The 26,982-nt window shown below is 38.2% G+C and overlaps 1 protein-coding gene across 6 annotated transcripts in view; it reads right to left on the bottom strand.

Moving 5' to 3' along the window:
- ATP2C1 (ATPase secretory pathway Ca2+ transporting 1) overlaps window positions 1–26,982 on the bottom strand; it is a 165,455-nt gene that overhangs the window by 119,435 nt on the left and 19,038 nt on the right. The window contains exons 1-2 of one of the 6 annotated variants that reach the window (XM_025374254.1): window positions 9,199–9,525; window positions 8,751–8,933 (exon numbers count right to left, since the gene is read on the bottom strand). The exons of 2 other annotated variants lie outside the window; for them this stretch is intronic. In XM_025374254.1, coding sequence (XP_025230039.1) covers window positions 8,751–8,756 — 6 coding nt within the window. In that variant the 5' untranslated portion in view covers window positions 8,757–8,933; window positions 9,199–9,525. Of the gene's footprint in view, window positions 1–8,750; window positions 9,526–26,982 lie in introns of those variants that run through there. 3 more of the 6 variants (XM_025374264.1, XM_025374250.1, XM_025374242.1) reach the window with 3 other exon arrangements.

Consider the following 26,982-nt stretch of genomic DNA (forward strand, 5'->3'; position numbering starts at 1 on the left):
TTTTACAGGCTATGACAAACAAAACCTTTATGAAAAGACATTATGGTGGCATTCTTAACACCCTGTGCTTCCAGACCTAAATAACTACAGGTACAATGGGGAGCCACATAAGACTGTAAAAGCAGTTGATGGTCAAATACAATTCAACATCATTTAAAGCTACCAACTTTGAATCCTATAGGGTTAAGTTAAACGATAATTTATTTGCTGTCACAAAATGTACTCTATTATTATTTTCCATTTTTAAATAGTGTTCCTCAAAAGCTAATTTTTCTAACCAACTAATTAATAAATGGAATATTTAAATAATCTTAAAGATGAAAAACAGGCATGTTATTTCTAAATTCCATCTGCAATTAATAAAATGTACATTATTAAGTCCAATACATAGTTTACCGAACTCAAGGACATTTACCTACAGTAATTCCATTCTATAGATGGAGAAAATAACGTATAGTAAGAGTAAACTGGTTTTTTTCCTAAAAGGAAAGAAATAGCAGCAAAAAATTCCAGTGACTCCCTAAAAATGAGAATGCCACACTACTATGTACATGTAAGGAGACTTTAAACACTGAGGCTATGACTGGAATAGATCACTAAGGAAATGGTATTAGAGATGAAAATATAGGTGGTCCTGTCCCTAACATCACCGAAAAAACTGGAGGGAACATTCAGCACCTTACAAAATAAAGTAAAAAGGCACCTGAGGACAAGCAAAAGAAAGCCACCTAATGAAGACCCTAAAAAGGAAATCTAAGGAAGAGTTCTGGACTTCAGGGAGAGGTCTACTTAGAATCATAAATGGATAAAAAGGAAAAAGGCAATAGAGACACAGGAGGTCTACCATTTTCCATGAGAAATAATTCAGTACATTTTGGTCTTGATTTCAAAGAATAGTAAAACTGCTTCCAAACAATAACAGTTCTGTGAGCAATAAATAATACATAAAATGTATTTACAGGCTAAAAAGTACAATTTAAGGGCTTAACTTCATTGATCTATATTAAGGGTTTAACTTCATTGTCTACTGCTAAGGGAACACTAAATACTGAATCCTGAAATAGTACAAACCCAAACCAAAGTATAATCAAAATCATAATTTGATAAAACCAAGAGAAAAGCATTAAGATTATAAAAGCTACTCTATGTTTCCTAGGCATCCCACTCACCTCTCAGGAAAAGAAATTGTGTGTGTGTGTGTGTGTGTGGCCTTGAAATTAGCAGTTAAAAGACCAAAAGTAACTCCCCTAAATCTATTCAACAAGGAAGGTAAAGGAAATTAGCATTTGCTGAGTGGCTCTTTCATGCCAGGCACTTGTACATACCCTGCCTTGTCTAATTCTAACAAACCTGAAGTAGTCATCATCTCTTTACAAGCGAGGAAACCAAAGCTTAGAGGAGTCAACTTCCTTGCCGTTTGTTAAAATAGTGTTTCTCAATCTTGGCACCATTGACATCTGGGGCTAGACAATTTTGGGGGCGGCAGGGGGGAGGTAGAAGATGCTGTCTTACGGACTGTAGCATGCTTACCAGCATCCCTGGTCTCTACACACTGGATGCCAGTAGCATACTTTGGGTTGTGGCAACCCAACATTTCTCTAAACATTGCCAAATGTCCCTTGGGGGCAAAATAATCCCGAAATGAGAACCACTTAGTTAGAAGGAAGAAGTCAGCATTTTCATTCAATTGACAATAGGTACGTCCCAGACTCTGTTCAAGATGAATAAAGGACAAATTGAGGTTTCTGCCTTCAAGAGCTCACTTTGAAACATGGTACTTGATTTAAAACGTCACTCCATGAATAGCCATATTGAGCCTCACACCATGACAGCCTGACCTACATACTCCCTTCAGCCAGCCCCTAAATCCACTCACTCCTTCAACCACAATCAATGGCACCCTCACTGACCTAAATGATATCTTGCAGTCATGTCTGATTCAACTATTCCCTTAATTCTCTGTATCTAGTCACTGTCCAAGTCCTGCTGATTTTTCTTAGGAGTAAAATATCTCCGTCATCCATCCCTACCCTTCATTCCCATCACTCTAATATAGATACAAACCAAACTCCCTTTATCTTCTAACAGAAGAAATCAGGAGTAACTAATCTCTCTTGGTCCCTCATATGAATTAGGGGTACATATCAAGATATAGTAACTGATCTACCAACTTTTAGGATAGAGGGCTGGCAGACTTCAGAGCAGTCCACAATGACCACATCTTTCTCTGGGGTGGGAAGGGACGCTGGAATTTCTCATCTGATAGTAGTTTCATAAGCCAAATATTAACTCTTAAGTAAATAGTAACCCTCACAAGCATTAAGAAAAGGACACAGCAGAAATTAGTTTGCATGCCATTACAAAGTGATTTGCATGCTATTTCTGGCATTTGTGCCGTGAACTGCTTTTGCCTGCTTCAAAAGAAGGTAGAACTGACACTCAACAGAGCAAGTAAGGTGCAACTCCCAAAGAAAGCTTAATTAAACCAACTAATATTTCCACCCCTGCTGATGTAGAAACCTAGATGAAGGCAGGTAAAGCAAACATGCTGCTAGGGAAACACTAAAATACATGGCCAAACAAAATCTAGTGAAATGCCTGCATACAAAGAGATATATAAATCTCATATATAACATATACAAATAAAATCACAGCATCAAAAGGCTAATTTATTTATACTACAAATGAAAAAGACTCCTATTTAAGATGAGAGGAAATCCAGGACCTAGTTCAAAGTTGGATCTTGCCCTTAGGCAGAGAATAACAGAACGTTTATGTACTAATGTACTGATGCTCTATCCTTTTTAACTTCCAAACACCATAATCAAGACAAATTTCTGAAATGCACAACTTAACCAAAACTTTTAATTTTTACTCTGCGTGTTTAAATTTTCAAAAAAACACATTTACATGTTCAAAAAAAAGTCTGATGAGTAACTTCCTAAATACTTCCACTTATTATTTCTGAGTTTTCCTATAAAGGGCTGATGGCAAATATATTTATTATTTAGGGTCTTGCTTTTTCCAACTTTATCAAGCTGTTTTAAGTAAATAAATAAACAGAAGTAATTTCTATAAGGATGCATCAATATCTCAAAGCTTTCTAAAAGAATAAAGAATGTCATTCTAAAGTTGGGCATGGTGGCTCATGCCTGTAATTCCAACAATTTGGGAGGCCAAGGCAATAAGACTGCTTGAGTCCAGGAGTTTAAGACCAGCCTGGGCAATAAGTCAAGACCTCGTCTTTACAAAAAAATTAAGAAATTAGCTGGGTATAGTGATGTGGGCTTATAATCCCAGCTACTCAGGAGGCTAAGACAGGAAGATCACATTAGTCCAGGAGTTTGGGACTTTGAAGAGCTATAATGATGCTACTGTGTTCCAGCCTAGGTAACAGAGTGAGATTCCATCTCAAAAAAAAAAAAAAAAAAAAACACACACACACAAAGAAAAGAAAAGGATGTCATACTAAATTAATGCATTTCCTTCTGAGGGACATGATTTTAGGTCGGCACGTTTATGAAATGACCCAATGTCAAACCAAAAGGCCTTTAACTTAAGAAAGCAATTATAACAAACAGGTGTATTAAATAATTCCAATTCACACATTTCTAATATCTATAGCAGAATTTAAAAAGCAGAGATAGAAATTGAATCAGACACCCAGTTACAGCCATATTAAGATAATGCTTCTGACCCCGACTATTACTGTCTTCTGTCTATAACCTAGGACAGCTTTTCAACATTTCATTCAAACTTTTTCTAAACACATCACAAGTTTAGTCTAATCTAAATTAACACAGTTGGTTTAATTTATTTGTAATTCTACAATTTATACCTTTGTCTGTAGTAACTTAAAGCCTGAAGACAGAAGATACACAGTTGACTCTTTAACAACATGAGTTTCAACTGTAAAGGTCTACTTATACTCAAGATTTGCTTCTGTCACCGCAGACAGCAAGACCAATTCCTCCTTTTCTTCAGCCTACTCAACATGAAGACAATGAGGATGTTTATAGTGATCCACTTCTACTTAATGAATTATAAATACATTTTCTCCTCCTTATAATTTTCTTGGTAAGTTTTTTTCTCTACTTTATTGTAAGAATACAGTATATAATACATATAACATACAAAGTATGTGTTAATCGACTATTTATGTTATCAGTAAGGCTTCCAGGCAACAGCAGAGACTATTAGGAGTAGTTTTCAGAGATTTAAAAGTTACCTGCAGATTTTCGACTGCATGGTGGGTCAGCACCCCAACCCCCACATTGTTCAAGGGTCAACTGGATTAACAAATGCATACAAGTTGCAGTCATACACATCCAAGAGGAAATTATCAATTTAGTCTTCTTTTTTTGAGAAATCCTTTCTTTCATGAAATGATAGCATTAACCTCAGAATGCACTCTTTACTGCCTTTTACCAACATTTGTCTACATGAAAAGCATAAAGATAACGTTGTCATAACTGATGCCTGAAACCATTATTAAAAAGAATTTCTGTTTTAACAAAGTAAATGTGAGGGGACCTCTTGAACTGATCCTTAAGATATCTTAAGATGCTACATGTAACAACAATGTAATTTAAAAATCATGCTAACTTTACCATCAAGCCACAGCGTTCTTGGCACCTTTAAAACAAAATTTAACCTTGTAAAACAGATCATGGCTAACTAAGATCTCCAAAATCAGTCCTGGGCCCCTAGGGGTGTGTTCCCCAGGAAACTATTTTGTTTCATAATGCTTCGGGTTAACACACCTGAATTCTGCTGACTTTAAATGAATGACAAAAATATGAAGACAAATCAAGTATTTGGAATCCAACTGTCAGAAGGCTACTGCATACAAGTACTCTCTATAGCATCCTCTGGCTTAAAGTACGACAGTTTATAAAATGTTGTCATACATACAGTCTCTTTTAGTTTCAACTGTTTTTCAAAGTACTAATTAAGAGTATCATTTTATGGGCAAAACTGCAAACAACATAAACTATATTTCCCACACCCAAAGATATAAAATATTTTTATAACCTGGTTTCCTATTTTCAGTTAAAGGAATAAAATTAAGGTGGCTTCTCATCCCTTTTTCCCTATAGCTTCTCCAACTATAGTAACACAATCTTTTCTTGAGACATTCCTAGATGATTAACAATTTGAAATTGAATTAAGAAACTGCTTTTAAAAGTAAAGTATAAATACATCCATTTTCAAACGAAAAAGATTGGGGGATTGTTCTCTACACCTATTAGCTCTGTCTATAATCTTAAATTAACCACATCCTGAAATCCTGAAGACTATTACATTTCTATTCACTAGTCAAACATTTAAGGCTATATTAAAGTTTCATGTGTATTAAAGTCACACTGAATTTTCTATGGGAAAGGCCAAATTTATTCCAAAAAATAAATCCATTACAAGAAAGGAAAAACTCATTTGTAAGCTTCTCCAGCTAGAAATATCTTTTCTAGTAAGCTATCACTTTAAACATGCAATTAACTTTTAAAAATCAGGTAAGAGTTGTTTACTTGTGCATCTCAAGATTCCTAAGTGGTATCTGTTTAGATTTGTGATAAACATGTACAAAGAAATTCCAAAGGGTCTGGATAAAATCCTAACTCACGACTGAATGTTAAGTAGTCCAAAAATTCCAGGAAATTAACATTTTAAATGTTCCTAGTGACAAGCAGAAAGAGTTCATGAAACATCCTGGAGTCTATAGCTAAAAATTGGTCAAGATTTGCTGAGAAAGTTTAAATGGGCCCTGGGAAAAAGGTCCAGAAGAATCGAAACTGAAATGCCAAAAAAAATACCACCATTGCTGAAGGAACCGACACATGGATGAAACCATTTCCTCCCCACACCACTGTAAGCTACCTAAGAACCTACATGCTGATGCTCTAGGGAGCCACTATCAATTCCACACTGTTCACACCTACAAATATAACTTACCTGCATACCTACTGGAGGATTCTGTTACTAGGGAATAGCAGCATCACTCAATTCATCCAAGTTAACTGTACGTCAAACATTGCTCTGGCGGCTTCATTTATTACCTACACCAACTTTGCAAGAGGGCATTGTCTCCTTTACTGATGAGAAAATTTATAGAGGCTGAGAAAGCTTAGAAGCCGAGTAACTTGTCAGATTTTTTAGGGGAGGAAAACATTACCTGTCAGGCTTCAACTCCAAACCTGTCTCTTTCTATACTGGACCCTGGCTTCTTGCTAGAGCCCTAACTTTTTCTGTAGGCTTAAAAGCACTAATGCCATAGAAAATTCCTTACTTAACTCCACTCAACCCTCAACTAATGACAACTTCATACAGAGTATTTTGGCCACAACTGTTTCCCCTTCCAACATTCAGCTGTCATGACTATATTAAAGCCAGGTGGCCTATTAGTATGTATCAAACATTCAGCTAGGCTATTTATAATTAACATTTAGTGAGCACTTACTATGTGCCAGATACTGTTTGAAATGTTTACAACAACCTCATAAGGTAGGTTCTATCATTATCTTTATTTTATGAAGAAAGGGAAGCACAGAAAACTTTAATATGCACAAAGATAAATGGTAAGCAACGAATCCAGCATTCAACTCAGTTTCCATGGTTTCACCACAACTCAAGCTCTTAAACGTTATCATTCCTCCCTCACAAGATAATTTATACAGGGTTTCTCATTTAAGCCTCTCAACTCTGTGAGTCAAAGATTATCAATTCCAATTTATAGATAAGAAATACCAGCTCAGAAAGGTGAAGTAATTTACTTAAAATCACACAGCTTTAAGTGGTTCAAGACAAGTTAGTCAAGACTTGAATCCATTTTTGTTTCACACCTCCAAATTGTTAATACTACACCATATCAAAGAAGGATGAGAACTATAAAAAGGCAAGTGAACAATAAAAAGGAACAGGTATCAATCTATGTAGTTTAATATGGTCAATCACTTTGGAAAATTTCTAGGCTATATACAGGCTCTTCTTCAAACTGTTTATGTATTAAAAAAACATGTTACGATAGTGAGGAAACTGACAAAAATGGTCTCTTGATGGTCAAGAATAACAGGACAGAAAATCCCACACGTTTTTAAGAACTGTATAATCTTTTACTATGAAACCACAAAATTCATATTTGGCCACAAAATACAGAGACAGACACAAGCAGGCACCATGCTCCTATCTCACAACCACCGCCTCCCACCTCAGTAGATAATGAGAATCGGCTTCATTACTCATGCTCCTCTTCCTGAGATCAAGAAACAAAAGCAACATGAAAGAATCCACCTACTTTAGGCTATCCTCTTAAATCTGGTACCATTCTGAAAACAAGCTCATAAACATACATTAAATTTTAGAAGTTATTTAAGATGTTTCTACCAAGAAACAAGTATATGAATGCATTTAACATTCTTTGTCTCATGTGCAGAATGGATTTGCCTTTCTTAAATCTATAAACTTAGAGAGGAAAAAGACTCAGAAAAGTGATTTTCCTATCACCAAAAACATCACTGCTTTCAAATGTTTCTCAAGACCCAATTAGACAGTATAACTCCTCTGCAGTTATACACTTTAGTATTTCAGAAAATGTCTTCCACCAATTATCCATCCAGAGTAAAATTGGACAATATAATCATGACTCTCATCATATTCCCTACATAGCCCAGAGGTCTCAGATAGCAAAACTGATTACTGCATCTATAAGAAACATCCATTTCAAAATTACCAGTCCTAGTAAGACAATCAAGCTTACATTCTCAACAATGGAAAAACAAATTAGAAGCAGCCAGCAAGGAAGACTGCAGTTCCTTTATACCAGATACAGATTTTTTAAAACAAATTATAGAAGAGGAAAAACCTGTCATTTGTTAAGTATCTTTTATAGTATTTTGCAGCCCGGTTAAAGGCAGAAGAAAAAAAATGATCATGCACAAGTCAGAAGTCAGTCCAAAGAATAAGTGTTGTTTCAGGAGGGGGAAAAAAAAATCACTTATTCACAGTTGTTCGACAATTTTAAAAATAATCAGTGCTGTGCAGGAAAAGCATTAAATATTTTAACGAGGCCAAAGGGATCATGTAACATGTGAATGACGATCTAATGTGTCCACAGTGTACAGTGAACAAACAGGTTCCGCTGTCAACCTCCTAAATGATGTTTTGAAATAGGGTGGAACTTTAAGAAAAGCACTCGCCTCATAACATTTCATTAAATTCACAGGTTTTTGTTTTGTTGTGTGTGTGTGTGTGTGTGTGTGTGTGTGTGTGTGTGTGTGAATTGAAAAACAATGAGCTTTTTCCCCCAGTGCTAGAGATAATAAAACATGGCTTGCTTTCTTATAAATGAATCCTGCCACATAGAGGCTTGAAACGCCAATATACAAAGATGCAGCCCATCCCCTTGTCCCCCATTTCTACTTCCCCTCGGGTAATTCCTTTCAAATAGCTATTTAAACATACATAGACGCTATCTGAAATGAAAACTTTCCTCCCATTCCCTAAGCTGAAGAAAGCAGGAATTCCTCAAGAAAGCTGAATCAAGCTCAGTCACCCACAGAACCCCAATCTCTCAAATGCCCTATGTTACCAAAATAAAAGCTGGATACCCTAAGTAAGCAAATCCTTGGACACTTCACACACACAGTAAATAAATAAGCTCACTAAAATAAAAAGGTGGAAAAACAAAGTCAACTTAAAAGCAAACCACCACACCCTCAACTCCGCGTTGCAACCGGTCGGCCAGGGGCCTTTACCTTCATTTTCCATCGAAACTGCACTCGGGTTGATGGCTACAAAGTCTTTAGTGTCAGCCACGGCCACACTGGGAATAGAGAGAAGAGGAGGACAAGGAAGAGAAGCCCCCGGAATCCCAGGCTGTCACCCCCGCTCCCGGCCACGCGTCCCACGGCTGCTCCCACCACCCCTAGCAGCAGCATCTGCAAGAGAAACCAGGAGAAGCGGCGCTGACGAGAGAGAGGCTGAGAAAGGAGTTCCCCGCCCAGCCGCTATCTCGGGAGCCCCCCCCCCGCCCCGCGCCAAGATCCCGCACCCGCCCCATCGTGTGCCCGCAACGTCCCCAGCTCACGCCAGCGGGGCGGCGCCCTAGAGATGTCCCCCCAGCCAGGGGATCCCCGAACCTCCCCTTCCTTCAGAACCTGGAAGTTTCTAGAAATGGGGGCAGGAGGTAATACTGGTACCCACCCAAAGCCCCACACAGCCCTCCTCCAGGCTGCGGGGTCTCAGCCGCGGGGCTCGCGGGGGCGCCCCGCGCGCCTCGAGAGAAGAGGAGCTGCTCGCGGGGCAGCGGTGCGAGGCGGGAGCCTGCTCCGGGCGTGAGAAGAAGCGAGCGGGAGGGAGGTAGGAAGGGAGACAGAGAGGGCGGGCGGGGAGGGGAAAGGAGAGGAGGTGAGGGGACCCGTCACGGTCCGCCGGGCCGGCTCCGCGAGGCCGTGCTGGTCTGCTCCCGCCTCCGACTCCTGCGCTCCGCCCCTCCCCGCCGCCGGCCGCCCAGTCGCGCCCCGCACTCCTGGGCCAGCCGCGCACCAAGCTTTGTCGCTACTACTTCCGCCGCGAGAGGTGCGCGCAGGCGTATTCGTGCTCACGGGCGGGGAAGGCGGAAGTGAAGTGAAGGCCGAGACTTCGGCCTGGAATGGACAATGTTTGTGTTTGGATCCGTCCGGTAGGAGGTCGCGCGGGGTTGGTGGCCCGCCCTGTTCTTGCCGGCGCCTCCCTTATCCCAGGGACGGTGTCCGCCCGTTTATGTGCACCCACTTAACGCGAGGGTGGGAGATTCGCCCACGCCGCGTGTTGGCCACACATTCCCGTGGGGCGGCCGCAGGGTCAGCCCAAACTGACAGCCATGGCTGCTGTCCCTGAGGCGTTTAAGCGCTCTCTACAAATTCTGCAGGGGAAGCCGCTCCCGACGGGGTGGCAGTCACAATCCCAGCAGGCGACGTTGAGGCCCGCGGAAGAAAGGGACGAGGTATCCATGCTCCTGCCAGGGACTGGAGCACCAAGAGCAGCCTCCCGAGTTTCGCACTCTCACTTGCAAAACCCTGCACTGACTGCTTGGTTTTTGCGGAAGCCGGTCATCGCGGGGCGACTTCCCAAAATTCCGTAAGGGGTGTGTTTAGTTACCATGTGTAATGAGACAGCAAGGTTCAGCCTCAGAGAACTCCAGGGAGAACTAATCTTTTGCATTCGTTTGTGGTGTGTGGAACTGGGGAGAGGGTGGAACAGCAATTAGAAACCAGTCGTACAGCGGTCGAAGCCAATGAACGAGCACTTCTTCGGCCGCTGTACCTTTGTCCAGGGGCAATGCCTTTTCACACGTAAACATTTCACTTGCTCGGCATCTTACCCAGACCCCTAATAAGTGCTTTTTAATTAACGATTGGTTTTAATAAACCTTGGTGAGCCAGACACGTAGTGTTGAACAGAAGTCCTCGCACACCCATAACCACTAGAGGGCAGGGCTTCACCTACTGAGTTGGTGATCACCCTCCAGAGAACTCAAAGAAAATTTCCGTATGTGCTAGTTGTGTTTTTCTCCATCAACACTTAGACACTTTACAAATTTGCTTTTTATCTCAAGTCCTGTAACATATCCCAGTGTGCTCTCTAACCACACGTTCAACATCAAAATTAACAGACGGGATTGCCTGTGTTTCTATATTTGTTCCCAAGTAAGTAGTACTAGACTAGGATAGAAAATTCTGGACAGTTTTCTAGATTTACCTTTCTTTTAAGAAATATTGAACCTTTAATCAGCGAGGTCACTTTTAAAGATGAACCCATAAAAATCACTATCAAGTAGATTTCTAGTCTTAAGAGTTAACTATTTATGATCCACCTCTGGCGTGCATGGTCAGTGATTTTTGTCTATACAATAACATAGAGCCAAATTAACGGACGGGGTTGCCTGTTTTTCTATATTTGTTCCCAAGTAAGTGGTACTAGACTAGGATCGAAAATTCTGGACAGTTTTTAGATTTACCTAGTAATATTAAACTTTTATTCAGTGAGGTCACTTTTAAAGATGAACCCACAAAAATCACTATCAAGTAGATTTCTAGTCTTAGGAGTTACTATTTATGATCCACCTCTGGCATGCATTGTCAGTGATTTTTGTCTACATAATGACATAGCCTATGATTTTTACAATGATTGTGCTCTCTTGTAACCAATTTGTAACAGTTATCACTACATACTCAACCTTGAAACAGCATTATATTAAAAATGAAAGCATCTAAGGTAGGAAATTACACAATATAAACACTTTGGTGTTAACATACGCATTTACAAAATAGAGGGTAACTGTACAGAATTTGATATTGGGTCACTGTAGCTGAAACATTTTTCTAAAGCAACTTTTCAGAGCTATCTATTTTATTAATAGACTGCAATACTCTAGCATTAACACTGAATCTATAACTCTTCCAAAAGATTTATAGCTCCATGGTTTATTCCTAAAATGACTTAAACTGAAATTTTACTTTTGGTCGCCTAAATTATGAAAATCATTGTTCCTATTACTAAGCCAAAAAAGAAACCAGTAAGATCAAGATCAGCTTTACCAAGAAGAATTGACCAATGAGTCATTTTATATAAAAAACATAAGCATCTGCAAATTCTGGTGTCTGAGGGGGTTCTGGAACCAATCCCCTGTGGACACTGAGGGATGACTATATATATACATGTCATACACACACGTATGTATACATATAAACAAATATATGCACATACATGTACATATATTCATACACATACATACATACTACCCTTCTTTCAAAAGATTGTTGTAAGAATCTCATAAAGTAAGTGAACGCGGGTTGCAAATTATAAGCACTATAGAAGTATAAGATTATTATAGAGAGAAACGAGCAAATCCCTGGAGTGTTAGCTACAATGAGATTGATGGCAATGAAATATATTATGTCCAAGTTTCATCTTATTGCTTCCATAGAAATCAAAGCTCTAAAAATTCTTTCTACTCTCCTTTCGTCCTGAATATTTAACCTACAAAATTAAGTGCATCTGATGCAAAAAGTGGTCACATGAGCAAGAAGGGGAAATTCGTCATGCTTCTCCGCTTGGGGGAAATATTACAAATGGGAAAGATTGAAGAAGAGTGGTCATGATGTTCTAATTTTCTTCATACTGTGCTTTATTCCACAAAGGATGTGAGGCATCTTGATTTTAATATCAAATTTGATAGCTGCATTTTTATAAACCTGGATGGTAAAAGAATATGTGGTTCTTTAGGAATTTAAAAATTAAAACTTAGAAAAATTATTTTAAAATCTTTCCTTAGTTAATTAATGTCTTCTTTAAAGGCTGTTTTAATGTTGTTTAAAGTACCAGAGGTTAATAGTTACGAAATTTCACCTAGCTGCTAGAAAAGAAATTGTCATTTTATTTTAAGTTGAACATTTTATTTATTTATTTACTTTCTAACTTACTTAAGAGACTCTGTCACTCAGGCTGGAGTGCAGTGGTGTCATCATAGCACACTGCAGTCTTGAACTCCTGGGCTTGAGATCCTCTTGCCTCAGCCTCCCAATGTGCTTGGGATTAGAGGCATGAACCACCATGCCTGGCAAAGTTGGACATGTTAAAAACATATAAAGATGCATCACTTTATTTTTATAAGCTAACCTACTCCAACAGAACAAAAAGAAGTATTTTTCTTCTTATAGGATAAAGGACATGCTAAATGTCAAGTTTAGAGAACTATACAGTTTTATTGCCAAGAGTGTTGTATGAAATCAGTGCCTAACAAATACTACCAGAATTGCTATAAATCTGCCTAGTTCCATGTTTTGGCAGTGCTGGAAGATTAAAAGTTGGAAGCAAGAATAAAAATTGAAGGACTCATATGAGCTACTTGTGTTTGGTTGGTTTTAATAGGACCCAGATCCCCAAGTACTCTACAAATATTTTATCACTCACAAAATTCCATAGCCTCTTTCACACTTGCTAGCATTCTAAACATGAAATATTTCATGAAACTGAGAAGATGAAATGAGAGAACTTATACTCTTAATTTTTATTTTTAAAGAAGTTTATTTCAAGTATGGCATAGTCTGTCCATTTATTGGCTCAGATTCTGAGCCAGTGGTAATATTTGGGGTCTCTTATATACTACCAGTCGTCTGGATTAGACATGAGTGTGGATGGGGTGCATGTGAAAATAAGAAAGAGGTAAGAGCAAAGTGAGTGTGAGTCCCATGACCAGGAGTACCATGACCAATGAACTTCATCATTTCCATGGAAAACAGACATACAATATTCCAAATTATATAAACTACAGGATTTGTTTTGAGATACAAACGCACCCATTTAAAAGAATATTCCATCTAGTCTCCAAACTAGGATAATTCACCTCTGGCCCCAAAACACTTGACAGCAGTGAATATGTAATAAAGACCTATTAAATAAATGGATAGCCTGAAAAATGTTTATCATAAATATTTTTTGTTGAATGAATAACAACCTACTTGTTTCCTGTGATCAGACTAAAATCCAAGCTTCTACTTTCCTGTAAAACAAAGAGGACTTATGGGGTTTTTAAGAAATTTAAGGGTCTGGTGCATCTCACACCTGTAATCCCAACATTTTGGGAGGCTGAGTCAGGAAAATTGCGTGAGCCCAGGAGTTCAAGACAAGGCTGGACCACATAGTGAGACCCTGTCTTTACAGAAAATAAAAACATTAGCTGGGTGCAGTGGCACACACCTGTGGTCCCTGATACTCGGGCAGCTGGGGTGGGAAGATTGCTTGAGCCCAGGAGGTTGAAGCTACAGTGAGCCATAATCATGCCACTGCACTCAAGTCTGGGGGACAGAGCAAGAACCTGTCTCAAAAAAAGAAAAAAAAAAAAAGTTTAAAAACATGAACCTACATCTCCAAAAACCACAAAGGGGTTAACTAGGACAACATTATCTGAATGGGAATAAGTCCTAATTGTTGTAAGAAATGCTTGATATTGAGCACTGCCCAGAGCAGATAAAATTGCACACCCAGATTTTGAGCCCAGGTAACCATTTGAAATTAAAAGATAACAGTGTTGAGGTGGTTGTTTCCATGCATTTGAGAAATTTTAGCTGAGCCTGTGCTTTTGATTTTGATGGCATGCATATTAATGCCTGACAAAAAGCATTATACAGTAGGTCCTCGAATAAGGTGATTTTCAACGTCATTTCATTAAATGATGAGGAAAAAGAAACATCAATTACTGGTAGGGCCATTGTATTGAGTTTGCACATTCTCCCTGTGTCTACATGGGTTTTCTCCAGGTATTCTGGTTTCCTCTCATATCCCTAAGTTGTGCATGTTAGGTTAATTGGCATGTCTAAATTGTCCCAGTGTGAGTGAGTGTGTGTACGTGTGTACCCTGCGATGGAGTAGCATCCTGTCCAGGGTTGATTCCTCCCTTGAGTGCTGAGCTGCCAGATAGGCTGCAGCCACCTACAACCCGGAACTGGAATAATTGGATAAATAATTACCTTATTTGTTTTATTAATCTTTCTTAAATGTATGTATAACTCACATTTATTTCAGTGTTTAATATTTGAAGTGTTTTGGGAGCAGAGCAAGATGGTGGAATAGAAGCCTATACCATTGATAACTCCCGACAGGAACAACAAATTTTAACAATTATCTGCACACTGGAAGGCACCATCACAAGAACCAAAAATCAGAGCAATCAGAGTACCTGGTTTTATATTCATATCATTGAAACAATCATTGAAGAGAATAGGAGAGACAGTCTTGAATCACTGACACCACCCCTTTTCCCCGTAACCTAGTAGCAGCCGTGCTGCACAGAGAGTCTATACACTTGGGAGAGGGAGACTGCAGTCACTAGTAGTCTTTCTATTGAACTCAGTGCTGCCTTGTCACAGTGGAGAGCAAAGCCATGCTGGGCTCAGCCAGCACCCATGCATGAAGGGAGCATTTGGCCCAGACCTAGCCAGAGGGGAATGGACCATCCCAATTGTCAGAACTTGAGTTTTTTGGCAAGCCTCACCACCATGGGCCAAAGTGCTCTGAGGTTCTAGGTAAACTTGAAAGGCTGTTTAGGACACAGGGATTGCAGTTCTTAGGTGACTTCTAGTGCTGGGCTGGGATGGTACATGACCTAGGGAGACACCAGCCAGGGAATCTAAGGGAGTGCTTATGCCATCCTTCCCCCAATCCTAGGCAGCACAGCTTGAAGCAACAAAAGTGACTCTGCTTATGAAGAGGAGAACAAAGAAGACTTTGTTTTGCATCTTGCATACCAGCTCAGTCACAGTAGGATATGGCACTGGGCAGTCATGAGGCGCCCATGCCAGACCCTAGCTCATGGACGACATGTCTAGACACACCATGGGCCAAAAGGTAAACCGCTGCCTTGAAGGGAAGGATCCACATCTGGCAGGATTCATCACCTGTGACTAAAGAGCCCTTGGGCACTAAATAATCAATAGCAATACCCAGGTATTGCATCATGGCATGGGCCTTGGGTGAGACTCTGAGACGTGTCTTCAAGTGACACCCAGAACATTGCCAGCTGTGGTGGCTATGGTGAGAGACTCCTTCTGCTAGAGAAAAGCAGAGGGGAAAGTAAAGAGGACATAGTCTTGCACCTTAGATACCAGCTCAGTCAGAGTAGGGTAGATCAATAAGTGGGCTCTTGAAGTCCCCAATCCCAGGCCTAACCTGTTGGATGGCATTTCATGACCTTTCCTGGGCCCACTTGGGGTCAGGAGTTTGAGATCAGCTTGGCCAACATGGTGAAACCTCGTCTCTACTAAAAATACAAAAAATTAGCCAGGTGTGGTGGTGTATGCCTGTAATCCCAGCTATTCAGGATTACAAGAGGCAAGAGAATCACTTGAACTCAGGAGGCGGAGGTTGTAGTGAGCCAAGGTCACACCACTGCATTCCAGCCTGGGCAACAGAGTAAGAAAAAAAAGAAGAAGAAGGAGAAGGAGGAGGAAGAGGAGGAGGAGGAGGAGGAGGGGGAGGGGGAGGGGGAGGAGAAGAAGGAGGAGGAGGAGGAGGAGGAGGAGGAGAAAAAGAAAGAAAAAAGTATATGACAGACACACAGCTAGTATCACCCTGAATGGGGAAAAACTGCGAGTCATTATTGTAAGACTGGAACAAAAAAGGATGCCCACTTTTTCACCACTATTATTCAACATAGTACTGGAAGTCCTAGCTAGAGCAATTAGGCAAGAGAAATAAAGAACATCCAAATTGTAAAGGAAGAAGTTTAATTATTTTTATTTGCAGATGATATGACTATATATTTGGAAAAACCTAAAGACTCCACCAGAAACTGTTAGAACTGATAAATAAAGTCAGTAAGTTGCAGGATACAAAATCAACATACAAAAATCAGTAGCATTTCTATATACCAACAGAGTACAATATGAAAAAGAGGTAAAAATAATCCCATGTATGATAGCCACAAATAAAATTAAATCCCTAGAAATTAACCAAAGAAGTGAAACATCTCTATGATAAAAACTGTAAAACACTGATGAAAGCAATTGAAGAGTATGCAAAACAAGGTAAAGATATTCTATGTTCATTGAATGCAAGAATTAATATTTTTAAATGTCTAAAGCAATCTAGCAATTGAATGCAATCACTATCAAAATGCCAATGACTTTCCTCACAGAAATAGAAATAACATGGAAAACATGGAGAAACACCATCTCTACAAAAAACTTTAAAACTAGCTAGGCATGGTGGTGTGCACCTGTGGTCCCAGTTACTTGGGAGGTTGAGGTGGGAGGACTGCTTGAGCCCAGGAGGACAAGACTGTGGTGAGCCATGTTCACAGCACTGCACTCCAACCAGGTTGAGAGAGAGAGAAAGTGGGGGGAAGAGGAGGAGGAGGAGGAGAAAAAGAAGAAAAGGAGATCTTAAAATAGGTAAGTTAAATTGCCACCAGCCAATATCTTCCACCAACTTTGAAAACTTTGCTGATGGGTTGGTTGTTTTAAATTGAAACTGTGGGACAAATTCTGTATCGTATCTGCATGCCTTTAGCTGTGTTTGCATTAATAGCCTAGGCCTCCTCCCTCCATTTAAATGCTGTATCAATTTCATATCAGAAACATTTTCAATCTCTCTTTATCCTGCTGCACACTGGACTGTGAGAGTGCTTTGGGAAAGGTTGCATTTCCTCATACCTACAAAATGGTACATTTTGCACTTAAAAGTTTTCTATGCCAATAACTGCTAGAAGTCAGATATTTTCTGCAAAGCTTGCATCTGTGTCTGAACTTGTCCCGTGTCCTTCCAGGCCCCCTGCAGAAATCGTCTCTCTCCACTGTGCTTCCTATTGTGCAAATAAATGAGAAAAAAGGCACAAAATGCCATTATGATAATAAATTAGAGAGTGAGATACACAGCCCCAAGGCTTTATGAGGATCCTGCAGTTTAACCCTGGACAATCACGCAAACAGACCACTACTCCCACTGAGCATACTATGCGAAATACAGAACCCATATCAATGAGATGGTTTTTGAAATACATAATGAAAAAGGGGAAATTACAATTTTGGCAATATGGTTTGTGAGATAAATGACAGAGAAGGGTATTTACAAATTGGCAGGAAAGAGTTTTTGCAACACAAGCAAACTGTTAATCCTTTAGGTTAGAAAATTTATTGCTACAATAAAAGATCAGGTGGAAAATTGGATTAGAAGCATTTACAGTATGCCTTCAGACAACCTTAATTTTATTCCTTGGCTATAAAAGGTAATGCTTTTGTAGCCTATATCACATTTTAAGTTTTTAATAGTTCCAAATGTCGTATATTTAGGGGAATTAGAAAAATGAGGATTTGAAGGGTAAAACTTTCTATGAGTGGCAACAGATAAGCTGAGGTGAAAATTTGGAGGCTTGAACTGACCCAATCAGCTCCCAATTCAAACATCTGAATGCAAAACTATTTTCTGCAAAAGTGCTACATCAACTACTAGAAATATTGGTATTTGAAATGAGCAGTGTCCCAGTCTAGAATATTTAACAGGAGGCTTACAAACTAAAAATGGCACCAGGTCCTTCAAGGTGAGTAAAGGGAACTCTGTAATTTTCCAAATGATAATTATAGTATATCTTTTAATGAGTATCATAAGTAATCCTCAAACATCTATTCCCAGCCATCATCAACACCTCTGCACTCCTCCTAGGTACCTGCTGCCACCACCCTACCAAATAGGAGTTAAAGGACCAAACCATCTTAGGGTTCACTATCACTTCTGCCAGCAACCCAGCCCATTCCAGTGATGAGGTCACCAGGCACCCATGTGCTGCCCAGGGACCCAAGGATCATCTCACCTGGCATCCCCATCCAGCACAGCTTTCCTACAGCCTCCACAGACAACTGCAACCTAAGTCACTGAGGAACTTGCAGACACCACTGATGTTGATGACAGCAAAAGAAATTATACAGAGAATGTACTATTGCACCCACCCAGAACAAAAGCCAAAGCACTCTACCCAACTGACATTATGAATACATCTATAGAAAAAAGTCTTTTTCTATGAAAGATACTGTATAAAATTGGAAGAAAACAACTGTTAACACCAGATGCACAGATATTAACATAGAGAAACAAAACACATGAAAAAGCAAGGAAATATCACAGTACCAAAAAACAGTGGTAATTCTTCAGTAGCAGAATACCAAAAAAAGAAATGCATGAAATGCCTGAAAAGGAATTCAAAATAATTATCTTCAGAAAACTCAGTGAAATGCAAACAAACATAGATAAGCAATACAATAAAATCAAGAAAACAATTCAGGATCTGAATGAAAAATTCAACAGAGAGGTACATTTCATTAAAAAAACAAACAAACAAACAAATATTGGCCAGGCATGGTAGCTCACACCTGTAATCCCAGCACTTTGGGAGGCTGAGGCAGGTGGATCACAAGATCAGGAGTTCAAGACCAGCCTGGCCAACATGGAAAAACCTCATCTCTACTAAAAAATAAAAATACAAAAATTAGCTGGGCATGGTGGTGTGTGCCTGTAATCCCAGCTACTCGGGGGCTGAGGAAGGAGAATTGCTTGGACCAGGACTCAGAAGGCAGAGGTAGCAATAAGCCAAGATTGCACCACTGCACTCCAGCCTGGGCAACAGAGCGAGACTCTGTCAAAAAAGAAAAAGAAAAAAAAAACCAGAAATATTAAAACTGAAGAACCCAATGAATGAAATAAACAATACTTATACAGTTTCAAATAGCTAGAAAGTATATGTTGAATGGTCCTAAAAGAAAGAAATGTAATTTCATAAAATAATAGCTGAAAACTTCCCAAATTTTAGGAGTGATATAGACATCCAGGTACTGGAAGCTGAAAGATCTCCAGATAAATTCAACACAAAAAGGTCCTATTTGAAATGCATTGTAGTTACACTGCCAAAAGTTGAAAGAATTTTGAAAACAGCAGGAGATAAGCATGAAGTCACATATAAAGGAATCCCCATCAGACTAACAGCATATTTCTCAGCAGAAACCTTACAGGCCAGGAGAGAATGGGATAATATATTCAAAGTGCTGAAAGAAAGAAATCGTCCACCAAGAATACTATACCCAACAAAGCTAACTTTCAGAAATGAAGGAGAAATAAAGTATTTTCCAGAAACCAAAAACAGTAAATGTATTAATACCCCTCCAAAAAATGCTTAAGAAAGTCCCACATTTGGAAGCTAAAGGACAACATCATAACTACCATCAAGAAAACATACAATAGTGTAAAATTCACTGGTAGAACGGATACAAAAATAAGAAAGAAAAAGGTACTAAACATTATCACTACAGAAAATCGTTAAACTGCAAAGAAAAACAAGGAGAAACAAAGGGTACATAAAACATTCAGAAAACAATTCACAAAACGACGGAAATAAATTCTGTTTTATAAATAGCAACCTTAGGGCTAAACATTTTATGTTGTTTTTTTTAAATTTTTTTTATTATACTTTAAGTTCTAGGGTACATGTGCACAATGTGCAGGTTTGTTACATATGTATACATGTGCCATGTTGGTGTGCTGCTACACCCATTAACTCGTCATTTACATTAGGTATTTCTCCTAATGCTATCCATCCCTGCTCCCCGTACCCCACAACAGGCCCCAGCGTGTGATGTTCCCCACTCTGTGTCCAAGTGTTCTCATTGTTCAGTTCCTACCTAAGAGTGAGAACATGTGGTGTTTGGTTTTCTGTGCTTGCGATAGTTTGCTCAGAATGATGGTTTCCAGCTTCATCCATGTCCCTACAAAGGACATGAGCTCATCCTTTTTCATGGCGGCATAGTATTCCACGGTATATATGTGCCACATTTTCTTAATCCAGTCTATCATTGATGGACATTTGAGTTGGTTCCAAGTCTTTGCTATTGTGAATAGTGCTGCAATAAACATACATGTGCATTTGTCTTTATAGCAGCATGATTTATAATCCTTTGGATATATACCCAGTAATGGGATGGCTGGGTCAAATGGTATTTCTCGTTCTAGATCCTTGAAGAATTGCCAAACTGTCTTCCACAATGGTTGAACTACTTTGCAGTCCCACCAACAGTGTAAAAGTGTTCCTATTTCTCCACATCCTCTCTGGCACTTGTTGTTTCCTGACTTTTTAATGATCGCCATTATAACTGGTGTGAGATGGTATCTCATTGGGGTTTTGATTTGCATTTCTCTGATGGCCAGTTTTTTCTCTGATGATGAGCATTTTTTCATGTGTCTGTTGGCTGCATAAATGTCTTCTCTTGAGAAGTGTCTGTTCATATCCTTTGGCCACTTTTTGATGGGGCTGATTTTTTCTTGTAAATTTGTTTAAGTTCTTTGTAGATTCTGGATATTAGCCCTTTGTCAGATGGATAGATTGTAAAAATTTTCTCTCATTCTATAGGTTGCCTGTTCACTCTGATGGTAGTTTCTTTTAAACACTTTAAATCCTCCCAATTAAAAGATATAGACTAACTGAATGAATAAGAAAAAACAAAACCCAACTTTATGCTGCCTACAAGAAACTCCTGTCACCTGTAAAAACAGATGGAGACTGTGAGTGAAGAAATGGAAAAATGTATTCCACACAAATGAAAAATGTATTCCACACAAATGAAAAATGTATTCCACACAAATGAAAATATACTCCTATATAGTATATAGGAGTAGCTATACTTATGTCAGACAAAAAAATTAGGCTAGAGAAATAAATAAAGAGCATTCAAATTCAAAACGAGGAAGTCAAATTGTCCCTGTTTGCAGAAAACATGATCTTATATACAGAAAAATCTAAATACTCCACCAAAGTACTTTTAGAACTAATAAACAAATTCAGTAAAGTTATAGGATACAAAATCAACCTACAAAAATCAGTAGCATTTCTGTATGCCAATAACAACAACAACAAAAAGAAATCAAGAAAGCAATTCCATTTATACTAGCTACAAAAAATCCCTAGGAATAAATTTAACCAAGGAGGTGAAAGACCTCTACAATGAAAACTATAAAACGCTGATGAAAGAAATAGTAGAGGACACAAAACCAATGAAAAGACATCCTATGCTCATGAATGGAAAGAATTAGTATTGTTAAAATGACCATACTACTCAAGTTACAGATTCAATGCATTTCCAATTAAAATACCAATGACATTCTTCATAGAAATAGAAAAAACAGTCTTAAAATTCATATGGAAACACAAAAGATCCTGAGGAGCCAAAGCAATCCTAAGCAAAAAGAATAAACCTGGATGCATCACTCTATCTGGCTTCAAATATACTACAAAGTTTTAGTGACCAAAACAGCATGATATTGGTATAAAAACAGAAATAAGGACAAATAGAATAGAGGACCTAAAAATGAATCCAACTATTTACAGCCAACTAATTTTCTGAAAAGATGACAAGAACATACACTAGTGAAAGAACATCCTTTTTCAATAAATGGTGTTGGGAAAACTGGATATTCATATTAAAGAAGAATTAAATCAGACCCCTAATACTCAGCACATATAAAAATGAACCCAATATGGATTAAATAATTAAATGTAAGACACAAAACCCTAAAACTACTTGAAGAAAACAGGGAAAATGCTTCTGGACATTGGTCTAGGAAAAAAATTTATGGATAAGACTTCAAGAGTACAGGGAACAAAAATAAAAATAGACAAGTGGGACTATATCAAACGAAAAGCCTCTGCACAATAAAGGGTATCATCAACAAAGAGGTGACCTGTAGAATGGAAATAAATATTTGCAAACTATTTACCTGACAAAATATCCAGGATATACAAGGAACTCAAAAAAATCAGCAGCTCAAAAAATAACTCCAAAAAACCTCAAATATTTTGATTTAAAAATGGGCAAATGATCTAAAGACTTCTCAAAAGAGGACAAGCAAATGGCCAACAAGTACATGAAAAAAAAAAAAAACACTCGACATCACTAATCATCAGAGAAATACAAATCAAAACCACGATGAGATATCACCTCACACTTGTTAGAATGACTATTGTCAAAAAGACAAAAAATAACAAATGCCAGTGAGGATACATGAAAAAGGAAACTCATACAGTATTAGTGTGATTGTGAATTAGTACAGCCATTATGGAAAACAGTATGGAGGTTCCTCAAAAAACTAAAAATAGAACTACCATGTGATCCAGCACTACCGGGTACCTATCCAAAGACAAGTAAATCAGTATATTGAAGAGGTGTCTGCACTCCCGTGTTTATTGCAGCATTATCCACAGTAGCCAAGGTAATGGAATCAAACTACAAGTCCATCAACAGATGAATGGATAGAGAAAATGTGGTATATATGCACAATAGAAAACGATTCAGTTATAAATAAGAATTAAGTCCTGTCATTCATGGCAACATGGATGAACCTGGAGGACATTATGTTAAGTGAAATAAATCAGGCACAGAAAGATAAATAACACATATTCACACCCATATATGAGCTCAAAAGTTGAAGTCATAGAAGTAAATAGAATAGTGGTTACTAGAGGCTGGTAAAAGTAGTGGGGAGGAGGAATAGGGAAAGATTGGTTAATGGATACAAAATTACAGCTAGATAGGAGAAATAAATTCCAGTGTTTTATAGCACTGTGGGATGAGTATACTTAACAACAATTTACTGTATATTTTCAAAAGCTAGAAGAGAGGATTTGGAATGTTCTCAACAAAAAGAAATGATAAATTTTTGAGGTGATGGATATGCTAATTGCCCTTACTTGATGATTACGCATAGTACAGATGTATCAAAATATCACTCTGTGTTGTATAAATATATACCACTATTATATGTGGACTAAAAAGAAAAGAAAAAATCCATTTGTTTCCAAGATCATTAGTCTAAGTTAATTATTTCCCAGTGTGGCTTTACTATGAACAGCATCAGCATCACCTAGGAATTTATTAGAAATGCAAATTCTCACACTCCAGTGGGTCCAACTGAATCAAATTCTGGGGATTAGATGCAGAAGTCTGATTTAGCAAGACTTTTCAATTATTCTGAATGCTTGGAAGTACAGCAGCCACCTTTTTATCCCTCCTTCCACCCTTCCCCTGAGAAAAGACAATACTAAGAATGGCAAAGTAGTGACTCTAAGAAGCCACGTCCTTTATTATATAATTAAGCTAAGTCTTTTATTATATAATTAAACTAACAAACCAACTCTGGGGCCTGCCCTACCACTAGACTTTCTCTAATGTGAGATAATAAATAAACTACATTTTCTGTTACATACAATCAGAAGCATCTTAATTGACAGATTAAATGAGGGGGGAAAAGTTTAGTTTAGATTAATAGGTTAAAATGTTCGTTGGTTGATGGTTTGGTTGTTCCTATAAAAGTGAAGAGTTTAAAACAATATGAATTATTCAAATGATAAAATGTTAAGTACTTAAAATGTTAAAGGCGATATTAATCAATAGGAAGTTACAGAATGAGATGTCCAAAAACTGAATGAGGAAATGTGTCTGTTTTTTAAGTTAAATAATTGCCATATTAGCAGATAAAGTTAAAAACTGGCTATTGACTTCAGAAATTCCATTGACAAGTTTTCCTTATCACTCATTAGAAATATTTTAAAATTACATAACTGACTGTGTTTTATTCTTAAACACTGATGATCTTTTAGAATTTTTTTTATATAGTTGCATGCCCTGACACTAGATTTTTTTCTTTTCTTTTCTTTTCTTTTTGAGACAGAGTCTCGTTCTGTCACTCAGGCAGGAGTACAGTGGTGCGGTCTCAGCTCACTGCAACCTCTGCCTCCTGGGTTCAAGCAATTCTCCTGCCTCAGCCTCCTGAGTAGCTGGGATTACAGGCACGCGCCACAACGCCAGGCCAATTTTTATATTTTTAGTAAAGATGGGGTTTCACCATGTTGGTCAGGCTGATCTAGAACTCCTGACCTTGTGATCTGCCCACCTTGGCCTTTCAAATTGCTGGGATTACAGGGGTGAGCCACAGCACCTGACTAGAGTTTTTTTCTTTAACTAATGATTACTTAGTGACAGATTCGACTATGGAATTGCTAAAATGAAACTAAGTTTATACTTTCTTAAAGTATAATATAGTCTTTTCTTTTTCCCAAAAGGTAGGCAAAAATATTTATTATTTTGTGGTTTGCACATCAACTTGTTTCTATTAGCAGACACAATTAGAACAGTTAAAAAGCTATGACATTTGAGTTTTTAAAAAACTTATAGTTATTTTTCCTCATTTAAATGACCAAAGTGTTATTTTAACCCTGGAAAAGTACAAAAGTACTTGGAAAGGTAAAGATGCCAACATTGCACATTTGATTAAAACATTTAAATTACTTTTAGGGAAATGAGAATCAATTCTCACTGAACAGACACCAAAACTACATATTTATATATAATCAAATTTAATGCTCAAAACATTGCGAAGAAAGCAGACTAGATTTCATTAATTGCTTTTTAAAGGTGATGAAGATGAGACTCATACAAAGGAAGCTCCCTACTCAAGAATTTCTCAGTGTTTAATGTCAAAGTTAGGAGACTAATATCCATCTCGGCTTGGGTATCCCTCCATTCCTCAATGTTTCCACAATGCCTTATTAGAGAATATATAAGAAGCTGCTCTGTTTATTTAGTTACCTTTTGTAGTTTATCATTTTGTTTGTTTAATTCTTGCCTGTTTCAATTCAGTGTGGCCCCCTGCAACTGTTATAGTGTCTAATTCCTTAGTCTAGGATATTTGCCCCATAGCTAACTTGATGACTCTCAAGATTGTATTAATAAAGTAACTGTCTTTCTTAGTCACTCTTGGTCAATATCTACATCTATTCACTTGTCGTTATTCAACCTTCAGATACCATTACTGGAGAAATCATTCTCCAAGCAGATCCTCTTCTAGAATCCCTTGGGTTTATCTTCTTGGAGATGAAAAGTACTGCTCAAATGGGAGTGTAGTCTCATGAATAATAATCACAGATAGGCATAGTACTGGTAAAAATGGGAGTATGATCTCATGAATAATAATCACAGGCATTTTCTAGACATTATTCAATAGGTAATTGAGACATGTTAATTAACATGCTCTATTGAAAAATCAACAGAATACATATTAAACATATGTCCTAGATCAAAAGCCACTAAGTAGTATTCAGAATATTGATTTCATCTTTTCAGTTAAATTTTTGTTATTCAGAGTCTTTATAATTATATTTAAATAATAAGCAGAGTAAGGGCTAGGGAAAAATTGAGGGTTTTATTTTTTGTTTCTTTTCATTAAGACCTCATAATGGCTTTAGAAAGCATGAAGGACATAAGAAGGATTGTATCTTTTTGTATATTCCATGATTTAAATCAACAATCAAAATTCTCAGTTGCTGCATCACTTAATCAGCTATCAAAGAGGATATAAACAGATAAGGACATATTTTAGGTTATATTCTTAGGGCCAAGACATTGCTTAAAGATTTTTTTTTTTTTTTTTTTTGAGACAGAGTTTTGCTCCTGTTGCCCAGGCTGGAGTGCAGCGGCACGATCTCCACTCACTGCAACCTCTGCCTCCTGGGTTCAAGCGATTCTACTGCCTCAGCCTCCCGAGTAGCAGGGATTATAGGCACACGCCACCACGCTCGGCTAATTTTTGTATTTTTTAGTAAAGATGGGGTTGGCCAGGCTGGTCTTGAACTCCTTACCTCAGCTGATCCAGCCGCCTCTGCCTCCCAAAATGTTGGGATTATAGGCGTCAGCCACTGCCCCCGGCCTAAAGATTTCTTACTTTACTAAGCATTAAATAACACTAGGCATCAGCCAAGGTGGATGAAAATGGTCAATTAAGAACCTGTGAAACTGTAAGTCATCATTAGTATCCCTCTGGCTTTGACAATGACTTACCATCTTCTAAGTGGCATACATACTATTCTTAAGTAGGTATGACAACCCCTGTCAGCTTTGATTTTGAAAATATACATCATCAAATGATCTGCAACAGTGGTTCTGAAAGTGTGGTCCCTCCCACCTAGAATTTTTTTAGAAATGCAAACTCTTGGGCCTCACCTCAGCCCTACTGTATTAGAAACTCTGGAGGTGGGGCCCAGCATTCTGTTTCAATTAGTCCTTTAGGTGATTCCAATGCATGCTAAAGTTTCAGTGCTGTTTACAAGAAGCATTAATCTTTCATCTAAAAATATTTTGATCATGCCAATAGTATTCAATTCTAAAAATGAATGAGAATGTACAGGGATAATTCAGAGATATTGTGAGCTTGGTTTGAGACCACCACAATAAAGTAAATATCACAATACAGCAAGTCACACAAATTTTTTGGTTTCCCAGTGCATATAAAATTTATGTTTACACTATACTGTAGTCTATTAAGTGTTCAATAGCAAGTCTAAAAAATGTACATACCTTAGTTAAAAAATACTTTATTGCTAAAGAATGCTAATGATCATCTGAGCCATCAGTGAGTCAT

Source organism: Theropithecus gelada, chromosome 2 (assembly GCF_003255815.1).
Source record: "Theropithecus gelada isolate Dixy chromosome 2, Tgel_1.0, whole genome shotgun sequence".
Classification (NCBI taxonomy): Eukaryota; Metazoa; Chordata; class Mammalia; order Primates; family Cercopithecidae; genus Theropithecus; species Theropithecus gelada.